Source organism: Oncorhynchus mykiss, chromosome 19 (assembly GCF_057628025.1).
Source record: "Oncorhynchus mykiss isolate SJ-2025 chromosome 19, ASM5762802v1, whole genome shotgun sequence".
In the NCBI taxonomy this organism is placed as follows: Eukaryota; Metazoa; Chordata; class Actinopteri; order Salmoniformes; family Salmonidae; genus Oncorhynchus; species Oncorhynchus mykiss.
Window position 1 is genome coordinate 36,537,069 of NC_143040.1, and position 12,847 is coordinate 36,549,915.

Genomic DNA, 12,847 nt, shown 5'->3' on the forward strand with positions numbered 1-12,847 from the left:
ATGGATAAGAAATATTCAGTGCAGAAGAAATAGGGGAAGGAGGGAGGGAGGCAAAGTCAGTCACTGGCAGGCAAATTAATCCATCTGGCCTTGTTCTGTGAATGGTTGCCGCGACAACAGTGGTACAGTGCTGTACTGTGGGCTTGTATCCCAAATGGCATCCTGTTCCCTTTAATAGTGCACTGTAGGGCTTTGGTAAAAAAGTAGTGCTCTACACAGGGAATAGGGCGCCAATTGAGACATGGACATTAACTCGCCCTGTTGCACTCCACTGTTCTCGTTATGAATCTGAGGCAAGGGATGGAAGGATATTTATACCTTGCAATCCCACAATGCTTCACTCAAGCCTGAGTGAGTCAGCATCATCATCAACCACTAGATGGAAGTCTTTCCCTGTTGGCTGGAGGTGGGCAAGCCTCGACCCTTAATCAAACCATTCTAGAGAAGAATATAGTGAGTGTAATGACTGGCAGCGAGGGACTAGAGATGGCCTGAGTTTACATTTGAGCCTCTAGGAGAGTAGCTTAGCTTTAAGCCTCCTTCCATCTAGGGGGATTTCTCAATACTCTGCATTGTTTTCCTTTCTTAGTCTCTGATGAAGGGACTGGATAAGATCTCTTATGTCCTGCATGATCAGTCATGGAGGAAAGGACATAGGGAAAGGAATCAAACTATTGAATTATCAATTTATCTTAGTCCATCTGGACACTTCACCTAATGACAATCTGCAACTGATTATTCATACAAAGTGAGATGCTCATTACATTAAAAACAAACTTTATTGTACTTCAGTCTGGAACGAACATCTACAAATTCAGGATGTCATATTTTTGTAAACATTTGTTTTTCACAATAAGCGGGAAATCATAATCAAGTTAAAAACGAAAGTATTCAGCACATGACAACTTGTTACACTTAAAACAAGTACAAGTCTGACTTCGCCTTGTTATCATAACACATCATACGTGCACAAACAGACGATGTACTAAAAAAAAGAAAACCTGGATGAATGTCTATCACATTCAACAAGTACTGGTGAACCTTTTCTCTAGATGGGGCATACATAACATTTCATCAGTAACCTACACCAGTATTCTGAGGCATGATTTCTATCCATTGAGAGTTTAATCCACGAATAGCCTTACTCTGTGTCCGGGAAACCAGCCATTAATATCTGAGACCCTACCCTGTAACATTCAACCCATTCTGGGTAGAGCATGAGCCCACAGTCCTGCCGCCTTTGCTAGAACTAGTCCGTGCCGCTATCCTGTCCTCCTGAGGGTCCTGGTTTGAGTTTGTCTCTATAAAGTGTTGTGTGACAGAGGTATCACTACCTGTGGGGGAGTCTACAGTCTCATAGCCCTCGCTAAGCTGGTTCGTTATGGTCCTAAAGTGGCTACAGAGCTTGGAGTCTGTGCCTGTGGTGGAGGGAGACGGTAGGGACTCCTGATCCTGCTCCGTATTGATGCCTGTCTCTGCCTCTGTGAAAGTGGAGGGGCCGGGAGCTGTTTCTGTCCTATCAAAGGGGCTGGTGTTGCCTGGTCCGTTGGCCTTGACCAATCCTGCCTCGCAGTCTTTGCTAAAGCCAGCCTCTGACTCTGGGTGGTGGTCCAGGGGGGCCGACCTAGGAACAGAGCTCTCTCTCAGGGTTAGCTGCTGGCGGGTCTCCCGGAGCTGCTGCTGGAGGACCAGGATGGTGCTCTGCATGCCCTCCACCTCTTCATCCAGCTGGATGATGAAGTCGTTCAACTCTGTGTGGAGACCAGAGAGACAGACATCAATATTACAGCAGTGCACACATACCCAATTACCCATATCAAAAATGTATGCATTCACTGACAGCAGACTCTTTTATCCAAAGTGATGTACAAAGTGGCTAACTTATATTGGCATGAAAGAATGACAGTAAATTATATTAGCATGGAAAAATGACAGTAAATTATATTAGCATGGAAGACTGACAGCGCCACAACATATCAAGGCAGCTGTATAATGTACTGAATAACATATTAATCAAATATGTACCACCAGGGCTCTAAAGTGCAACCTGGACTTATATTTTGGGAAAACCAGTGCGACTAAATGTAAATCCTATTATTTTTTTTTAATGCGGAACAATAATTTGCCGCAACACTCTTCTCTACACTGTTCAAACAAGACAGACTGCCTCCCACGGCTGCTTGCTCCCAGTTCCCAGGCCACACACACACACCAAGCCCCACCCTCTGCCTCGAAAGCAGGCAGCACACAGTTCCTCAGTGCGGTTTGTTTTCTCAGCATGTTGTCAATTCATGCACTCAACATATTCTTCCAAAACAAGAATAATGCTGCTTTTCACATTGCTTCTAAATAAGAATCATCAGGTTCTTTATTGTATGATTATTTTGTGAGTTAGTTAATTATTTTTTATTTGCGAGTTAGTATAAAGATGCTGGCATGTGCCGAAAACGATGGTAATCTAAATGTTGACTGCAAAGTCGGCCTACATGGCAGAACGAAATCATGATGATGTGGATCAATCACAGGGCATTTGTTTTGCAAACTCTGCCATCACATATGGCCTTGTATAGTACAAAAACACTGCTAGCCAAACAATGGTCTCTTGCTAGGCACACAATTGAATTAACGGACAACTACACCCTGCAAATGTTTTTATTTTCACTTCATTGTCACCAGACCTCAAAAGTGGTCTCCTGATATGGTTTAAGCATCGTTGTGGAGTTAGAAAAACTACCAAAAAAATAGGTTCTATTAACAAGGGCTTTTGTGAGTGAAAACTCAAACCTGGAAAAATACATCCAGGAGAATGGAATTTACCAAAATATCAAACTGATTTCTGTATAGTGACGGTGTAAAATCGTTAACAAAAACACCATTTGAGATTGTGCAAATCATTTTTTTCCCCTTCCAAACAATTAATGTAAATATGATAGTCAAGTTCAAATGTAATTATTTGTGGATTGAGGGTAGGTCATTATAGGCTGTAGGCTACTTGCTCAGCCAACAAATTAAAGATAAAATGTAAATGATACATGCATTATCTGCTTTCCCAGACCAGTACTCTTTTCATTGCAGGTGTGCCACTTGCAAATGAACCTGAATGCCAAACCCTGCATTTTGTTGCTTGTTGTTTGTTCAACGGCATGTTCTGAATCAGATAGGCTACTCTAAATGCAACATCTACTCAAATGTGATCCCCTGGGAAACACTGACAAACAATTTGGTTCCTACACCGTCTTAACCTGTTTGGGCTAAGGGGCAGCATTTTCACTTTTGGATGAAAAGTGTGCCCAGAGTAAACTGCCTCCTACTCAGTCCCAGATGCTAATATATGCATATTATTAGTAGTATTGGATAGAAAACACTCTGAAGTTTATAAAACTGTTTGAATGATGTCTCTGAGTATAACAGAACTAATATGACAGGCAAAAACCTGAGAAAAAAATCCAACCAGGAAGTGGGAAATCTGAGGTTGGCCATTTTTCAACTCAGCCCCTATTGAAGATAGTGGGATATTGGTTATGTTGCACTTCCTAAGGCTTCCACTAGATGTCAGCCGTCTTTAGAACGTTGTTTGATGCTTCTACTATGAAGGGGGGCTGAATGAGAGGGGAATGAGTCAGAGGTCTGCCAGCAGCCACGAGCTCGTGACGCACGGTCATGAGAAAGTTACCTCTCGTTCCATTGCTTTTCTACAGACAATGGAATTATCAGGTTGGGACATTATTGAAGATTTATGATAGAAACATCCTAAAGATTGATTCTATACATTGTTTGATTCTATTTTGATATGTTTGATATGTTTCTACGACCAGTAATATAACTTTTTGGAATTTTCGTCCAACCTTTCCGCTGGACTTGCACACGCGTTCTGATTTGTTAACCAAACGCCCTAACAAAAGGAGGTAATTGGACATAAATGATGAACTTTGTCGAACAAATCAAACATTTATTGTGGAACTGGGATTCCTGGGAGTGCATTCTGATGAAGATCAAAGGTAAGTGAATATTTATAATGCTATTTCTGACTAATGTTGACTCCAACATGGTGGATATCTGTTTGGCTTGATTTGTCGTCTGAGCTCCGTACTAAGATAATGCTTTTTCCGTAAAGTTTTTTTGAAATCTGACACAGCAGTTGCATTAAGGAGAAGTTTATCTAAAGTTCCATGTATAATAGTTGTATCTATTATCAATGTTTATTATGAGTATTTCTGTGAATTGATGTGGCTCTCTGCAAAATCACTGCATGTTTTGGAACTACTGAACATAACACGCCAATGTAAAATGAGATTTTTGGATATAAATATTCACTTTATCGAACAAAACATACATGTATTGTGTAACATCAAAGTCCTATGAGTGTCATCTGATGAAGATCAACTTGGTGGTGACCTAACATAATCGTTTGTGGTGCTTTCGCTGTAAAGCCTTTTTGAAATCAGACACTGTGGCTGGATCAACGAGAATTGTATCTTTCAAATGGTGCCTAATACTTGTATGTTTGAGAAATTAGATTTCTGAGATTTCTGTTGATTGAATTTGGCGCCCTGCAATGTCATTGGCTGTTGGCGAGGGGTTCCGCTAGCGGAACGGGGTTCCGTTCCCAGACAGGTTTTAACTCCTATCTGGCTTTTTATGTTTTTTATTTGTTGTAATGCCAAACACCAACCACAGAATTAGAATAGATCATTCTATTTCTATGATTCCAACAGTTCACCCAGGTGTTTTGCTCTATATCGCAAGCCAAAACACAACTTTTGGTTGAAAATCACAACATTTTTTGCGCAGCCCTACTAACAACCTGGTAACTTTACCAGTATTCGCAAACAGTTGGTGGAACAGAAAGAAAGGAAAAGTGCTTTAAAAGTAAGGATTCATAAAGGCTATATCTCAATCGACTAAAACTGATTTTTCTCGTGCTCCTAAAATTTGCTGTGATGGTGCTCCTAACTTTTCGAAGATAGGAGCACCAGTGCTACCAATGATTTATTTTAATTTAGAGCCCTGTGTACCACAGAAATAGTGAAATAGCTAAGGATATAGAGAGACTACAGTACTCACCATCCTGGCTGCTCTTGAGCTCCTCGCTGTACTTCTTCTGCAGGGCCAGCTCTGCCTCCAGCTGGGCAATACGACCCTGAGAGATCTGTCTGCCCAGCTCCTGGTTCTCCTGGATCAACATCCTGCACTTAGCCATCAACTTCTTTCCGGTCTGGCTGCAGAGGAAACAGGGGTTAACGTCAACATGATGGACTATACATACAACTAACTATACATGACAACAGCAGCCCTAATGCTAAGTCCCTCAAATATATAATTGTGGGTTATTTAAGATACCAACTCATACAGCAAACAAGTACTATCTGCATTAGCGTGATGGCAACCAAGATTCAAGGCAATTTGATCCTATATCATATAATACAATATACATATTGCCCATTTGACTTACCAAATGCTTACACTGCTACATGAACTAGTTAATTGCCCCAAAAAAGTTCAACATTTCAGTGAAATCATTTAAACACATACATCTGAACTAGACCTTGGTAACACAGGCCTGCTTTTAACAGTGCTGTCAAAACATTGCACAATTCAACTGAACAGAAAAGGTTTGGATTATTGAGCGATTAATAAAATGAAACAGTCATACCTGGGTATCGTTCATATTACTGAAAAAGGTGTTCAAGATGACTCCTTGAAGCAAGCCCAGGATCACTATAACAAATGTCTTTTGTGTTTAACAGTCTCTGGACTGGGCCTTGTGCAAGTTCCTCCATTTTCAACTCTTTAATTTAAATCAATATCTATACTCTATGTGGAATGGGGTAACGTTAGTTTAAGTTAACATTTATTGGAGAAAGCATGTACTAAGTAAGGAGACAAGTTGTGTGATCTAGGCCTAAGCCATTCACACTGAAATGTTCAGATCAAACCAAACAAAGTATAGCAATGTTCCTAGCGGGAGAGGGTTTGGAGGTTGAGTGTCAGTGACCATCTCTTCTGAGCAGTCCCGATTCCTTCAAGCCCCTTAACAGGGTCACTCAGAGCTGAAACCAGTTCACCTGACAAAGAGTTTATGACATATGCAGGAGGAGTAGTGGGGCTGATCTGATCTGTCTCTCTTTCCTTTTTAAAAAGTCACAGTCATGTTTGAGCGTATTGCATTTTCCTGCCTTCCTTTCCCTCCATTTTGCATTCTTGCAGAAGAGAGTCAGTTGTCTGGCTGGCACAGTCTTTGGCTGGAGGATCGAGGGTTATTTTGGTTTGGTTTACCTATCAGGTGTAAATTTCCAGGCACTTAGTTCATTTTGGGCTTGCTCCAATTTGTCTTTGTTCTCTTCCAGTTCGCTCTTCATCTTAAGGAAAAACAAGTAGACCGCAGGGTCCACCATGGTAGATCTCAGCTGGGCCACATTGGGTTGCTGGGCTTGCTTCAGGTACTGGATCTGGGTCTGAAAAGAGGTGAAAATAATACATTTGTCAACCATGTGTAACCAGAGCACTCAGGTCCCAAAAAAGAGCAACAGTAGGTACAGTAAATCAAGTTTCCCCATTACAATATGTCCCTGACATACGTTACTTACCAACTGTTGTGTCTTGATTTGTGACAATTTTCACACAGGGTTTGGAAAAATCAAACCAATGGACTTCAGACACAGAACACCACATGACCATACTCACTGTGCATTCTTGCATCTCCTGCTCCTTTGTGGCCAACCTCATAACAAGGATGTTCTCTCTCCTGGCAGCCTCTTGTTGCTGCTGCTTCAGTTTCTCCTCAGACTCCCTCAGGCCCATCACATCATTTGCTGTGGAGTCAAAACAGGATACATTTCAGTTGCTTTTGCAGACCTTTGAAGAGACTATTTGTTCAACGGGCATTAATGCATGTTAACATTTAAGAGTCCAGCGTTACTTACAATTCAATTCAGAGTATTTTGTCTCAAGTATCTGCACATAAGCATCCTCCTGCTTCCACCTGAAAGAATATTAAACTATTCATAAAAGGTGCATATGAAGAAAAGTAACCTTGCAGACTTGCACACTAGCAAAGTTAGCTAATTTATAGCAATACCTTTCACAGAGCTCCTCTCTGGTCAAAGTCTTCAGATCACCTTCACTGAGGCGAACCTTCATAGGAAAATGGGATAATAGATCAGTATTAATACTGAGACTTTTGACTCTGGTCTTGACCAGGTAGTCACTTGAGGCAAAAGCCAGCTTGAGAAAGATTAATGTAGCCTGGGCAACGTTACTTCTTGAACTCACCTTTTTAGGTAAAGGTTCCTCAGTCATTCTGGCCTTGGGGATACCTTGAAATTATATATAAATCAGAGCTTGATCATTATATAGTTTAGTTAGCTAGCGTTATTTATAATTAAGTGTTGTAGCACTAGCAGCTTCTAGCTAGCGACCTAGTTAGCTCTCTAAAATGTTGCTAGCTGGCCTAACGTTAGCTAGCTGGCTGGTTAGGTAAACGTAACGTCCGCTAGCCCACATAATAGCTAGTAGTTAGCAGATATTTATTAAATATAGGGAAATATTGTATAATATAGCTAGTTAACTACATACTAGTGTTGGTAAACGAGCTCATTTCACTTCAATATTGCTAGGTCGGTAGCTTCTAGCTGTGGTCTATGCGCATGCGTCTGATCTGCACTACGACGCATACACATGGACCAGAGCTAATTTTGCTGTAAACAAAGTAGTTAATGTTTCGGATAAATTGCAGCTTTACTTTGGCGAGTAACGAGAGTATATTGAAGACAGTCATTTATCAAAAACGGATTATATGCAGCGTGTTGAAGAAAGCTCAAGCCGCACGTAACGCCCTGGAACAGAGCTAGGTAGCTTCTTGCTAACTAGCTGGTTGAGCAAGCTCAGCTACTGTACCTAATATCTGGTAATACACTCACCTGTAAGCTTGAAAGGTGAACTTGGTCAGTTAGGCAAATTATGCATTAACAGTTTAGTTGTCTATCTTGGTATATTTTTTAGAGACTTAGGTTTCTGGCTCCATGTTGTCGCCGCAAAGTGATGAAAGACAGGAAAGGAAACGCACGTGCACGAGGAGTGAAAGCGTCACAACAACTTGTGGGATTGTGCGCGTGTCCGAGGCTAGGGACGTCTTCTTTTTCATTTTCATTTTCGAGGAGGTTTAACGGTAGTTGACATCTAATAAATGTTGCATTACCGCCACCTATTAGACTGGAGTAGAACTCCCGTATACTTTGCTCTTAGGGCTAGGCCCCCTTTTTCTCCATTTCTGCCTGAATGACGTGCCCAAAGTAAACTGCCTGTTGCTCATGCCCTGAAGCCAGAATATGCATATAATTGGTGCCATTGGAAAGAAAACACTTAGCATTTTGTAGAAATGTTCAAATCATTTGGGAGAATATAACACAATAGATATGGTAGGAGAAAATCCAAAGAAAAACCAACCAGATGTTATTTTTTGAGAGAGACCACCCTCTTAGAAAGGCAAGTAAAAGGTCATATTGATAATTAGCTCCCTGGATTCCTATGGCTTCCACCGGGTGTCAGCAGTCTATGTTCAAGGTTTCAGACTTGTAACTTCAAAAACAAATGAGAAATATCAGTTTTATGACACGGACAGTCTTGGAAATTTGTGTTTGCGCCCCACGAAGACAGGACGCACCTGCTAAAATCGGTTTCCTAATGAACATACTTCTTTCCGTAAGAAATGTTATAATTTGATTACATTTTAGGGTATCTGAGGAGTAGATATAAACTTATTTTGACTTGTTGAAACAAAGTTTAGGGGTAGATTTTCGGATTCCTTTCTCTGCATGTTGAACGAGTGGATTACTCAAATCGATGGCGCCAATTAAACATACTTTTTTGGATATAAAGAAGGATTTTATCTAACAAAATGACACTACATGTTATATGACCCTTTGGATGACAAACCAGAGGAGGATTTTCAAAAAGTAAGTGAATATTTAATTGTTATTTGTGAATGTATGAAACCTGTGCCGGTGGAAAAATATTTTGATAAGGGGCACTGTCCTCAAACAATCGCATGACATGTTTTCACTGTAATAGCTACTGTAAATCGGTTAGTTAGATTATCAAGAATTTAAGCTTTCTGCCAATATAAGACTCTTATTTGTACCTAAATGTTTAATATCCAACATTTTTATGATTATTTATTTGAATTGCGTGCCCTCCAGTTTCACCGGAAGTTGTCCCCCTAGCAGGACGACTAGCCCAAGCAGGATTTAATAAATAAAAACAAGGAAATAAATGAACAAATACCCTACTATCTACACTCATTAAAAACCCACCACACTACTCCACTATTTAAATCTATCTACCTCAGGCCAACAACCTGAAAGGACGAGACACCACCACTCAACACACCCTGTAACTCTTCTGACGTCAAGTCTCGAACACCCAAATACTTCTCTACAGCTGCCAGCACAACCTACATTTTTTGCAACTTACGTTAAATCCCTGCAGTACAGTTGATAACCATTGCTATAAACACTAAAAATCCAATCTTACTGAAGCATATATCACTTGTTGCCCTATCCCTCTGTACTGGCACAGCTCTACTAGTCACACCACTCCTCTCAGGATCCCTCCACCTTGACCCATCTTCCTCTACTTTCTTCACTGCCTCAGCATACGATAACTTCTGCACTACTCTAACCCTGTAAATCTCAACCTGCCTCTCTCCCACTGGAGAGACATTTCTGATCCCCAGCACCATGGGCACACCTACAATTAACACATTTCCCCAATGCTACACATTCCTTTGTATCATGCCATTCTGCACACGTCTCACATCTAGGAACCTCCCTCCTACACACTGCTGCCACATGCCCATAAGCTTGACACCTGTAACAACGTAATGTATTTGGCACAAAAGCTCATACGGGATAACTTAGGATCACTTTGTCGGGAAATGACTTAACATCAAAACTCAAAAGAACAGACAAAGACTCTTCTGTTTCACCACTCACGCCACCCTGTCTGCATCTCACCAAATGACGACTATCACAAACACCGGGAATCTTCCCCTTCAGTTGGTCAACTTTCACATTTACCGCTACCCCAGTAGTCACTCCTTTCAATGGCAACCTTTTCTTGAAAGCAAAAGAATTCACACCTCTTGTCCCTATTCTTTTGAAGCGGAGCGCCTGCTCCCTCTGACCAGCGGAAACACAAACAATTATCACATCACCACTTCTGGTTACCTTCACCGATTCCACAGCACCTAATTCTGTTTCCACCCACCCTGAATCCACACTTTTTCCAAAATTGTCACTTCTACTGTCACAGACTCATCTTTATCCTGACCCTCTGTGCAAGCCTCAGGCTCAGAGAACTTCATCACACCAACCACCTCCGATAATTCGCCCTCACTCACTTCCATTTCTCCTCCTGTCTTCGATTCGCTGTACAGCTCACTCTGCTTACAATTTCTACCATTCTTCTTTAACAAACCATCTCCCGTTTTCCCGCCATTCTTAACTCATTCAAGCTCACCCTCTTCCTCCCTCTCTCTATTCGACCTCCTCTGACTGTCTTTTTCCCTTAATTCCTCCTCTGTATTCAAAGTATACGTCTCCTTATTGTACTTTCCCTAACATACATCTCATTCAAGCCACGCCATTCCCCTTGCTACATGGTGAAACCCCCCCCTACCATCTATGGCAAAACTAGCCAACTCACTTCTAGCGCTATGTTCTGCCCTTCCTTCGTTGTTATTGGTCAGACCGTTCAGACTCGGCCAGGGACATCTGCTGTTGTGGTACAGTAAATTCTGTGGTGACTGTGCTAGCGATAATGTAACAGTATAATGTGCATTTAATGTAGGCTGTAGTTCAACAGTCGAGTACAGATGACATCACTTTACTCATTATCATATTCACAGTGTGATGACTGGTGAGACTCTTCGGAAGCTAGTGTGTGGTCCATATCAGGCCTAGTAATACCACAGATAAAAGTTACCAGTACCTTTGCTAATACCAATACACCGGTAATTGTTTCGCAGCTCGAGAGGCAAAATGTAGAATCGATTTGTATTAATTTCCCTCAAAGTTGTTGAAGGAACATCATGTTCCCTCATGTTACCAGTGTATTGGTATTAGCAAAGGTACTGGTAACTTTTATCTGTGGTATTACTAGGCCTGATATGGACCACACGCTAGCTTCCGAAGAGTCTCACCAGTCATCACACTGTGAATATGATAATGAGTAAAGTCATGTCACCCTTACTAACACCAGGTATTAACATGAAAACATGAAGTCCTATGACAATAGACCTTGTCTCTCTCTATCCCTCTCCAAGCCAGGTAGAAAACATGCACTCCTATTGACAATGCTTCTGCCTCTCTCTCTCTGCCTTTAATACGCCAGGTTAAAATCCCCAGGAGACTGTCAGGACGACAGGATGACACATTACACCCCAGTCATCAGATGGCATACCTACAAAGCCACTGGAGCACAAACATATTGCCAGCCATCACCCGTCTGTCTCACAGTCATGAAAGGGCTTTGGACAGCGTGGGCTAACATGGATAAGATTGCATGGTTGGTATCAAGCCATTCTGTAGTCACCCTAGACGGCATTGCGAAAGGTGTCGTTTGTGAGGGCTCAGTTGCAACCTCATGCATATTCATTGATGTAACGTAACCGTAAATACTACTCGTCCCTGCTCTAACACAGTAATACACATAGTGAAGACGTTCAATATGAAAATTACAATGTCATTTTGAGCCAATTACGGTATTTGAAATGAAAGCTTTGACATGCCGTATATCTATATCTATATTTCTATTTCATTAAATTAACCACTGACCAAAGTACAGACAAATGTATTTAAACCATTAAATCATCCCTGTCTATGTCTGTGTTCATATAGACTCTGTGGTGGATAACGTTTATTCACACAGTGATGGAAATCATTTCATTCACATTCTTCAGAGAAGTGCAAGAAAGACGAGCATGAAGAGGACAAAACCCCAAGACAGAGGAGCTGGCTGGCATCATGAGCCTTCAGTGTCAACTCCTGCAGACCAGAATGTCTCCTGGTGTCCTCCTTAACCACACATTAGAGAATAAGTTACAGGTAGGTCAGTAATCTGCTTGGGTGGTGACCCTGTTACTGGCCATGCAGGAGAGAGAGGGCCCATCCCAAATGGCATCCCATAGTGCACTATATAGAGAATAAGGTGCCAATTGGGACGCAATAAGAGACTCCATTTCAAATCTCCTCGGCCCTCAGTCCGAGGCCTGGTACTAAATCATGTAATTAAAGGCCCAGTCTCTCAACGAGGACTTGCATGTTGATGTTAACGTGGGTATCACACAGTCACACACCACCTGTTTGTTATTGTTCTCCATTAGAATCCTCTGAAGAGCTTGGCAGAATTAGTTTCCCTTTCAAAGAGCTAGACGGAATGTGCGCACAGTCTGGTCTGCACACACTAAGCTTAGGTAAAGCAACTGGATAGAAAAGGCTATGGTAAAAGTATTTTAATGATACCCACCTAATAATAACGTAGTGTGAGCAACATAAGACAGTGTTGTACTACTGTTTATACAGTAACACTCAATATTATACAACAAATCTTTGGTACTGTAGCTTTCAGTTGAAAGGGAGACCAGTACCAAATCGTTATGACTCGCATTACACATGTATTGTAGATGCATTCTTTGTATGCAAACCTGAATCCATGTATTTTCTCTTGATGTAGGCGATACCTTCACATAATGAGGATGACACATGCAACACTGGCTGGAACCAAAGCCTAAATAATTGACAGACTTGTTTCATTGGATACAGGCAACGTTAGACGTTAGACGCATGGC

The 12,847-nt window shown here is 41.4% G+C and overlaps 1 protein-coding gene across 2 annotated transcripts; it reads right to left on the reverse strand.

Annotated features, from left to right (window-relative positions):
- Positions 1-757: 757 nt before the first annotated feature.
- LOC110497600 (pre-mRNA-splicing regulator WTAP) lies at positions 758-8,141 on the reverse strand. Of its 2 annotated transcripts, none has more exons than XM_090210876.1 (8): positions 7,920-8,141; positions 7,273-7,316; positions 7,079-7,134; positions 6,924-6,982; positions 6,685-6,812; positions 5,654-6,455; positions 5,065-5,219; positions 758-1,751 (listed from the first exon to the last, which is right to left on the reverse strand). In XM_090210876.1, exons 7-8 carry the CDS (start codon positions 5,198-5,200, stop codon positions 1,183-1,185), a joined length of 705 nt encoding a protein of 234 aa, XP_090067002.1. In that variant the 5' UTR covers positions 5,201-5,219; positions 5,654-6,455; positions 6,685-6,812; positions 6,924-6,982; positions 7,079-7,134; positions 7,273-7,316; positions 7,920-8,141; the 3' UTR covers positions 758-1,182. The 2 variants fall into 2 exon arrangements, with proteins under 2 accessions (XP_090067002.1, XP_021429481.1); XM_021573806.3 differs by having other exon boundaries at positions 6,277-6,455; positions 7,920-8,107.
- Positions 8,142-12,847: the final 4,706 nt, after the last annotated feature.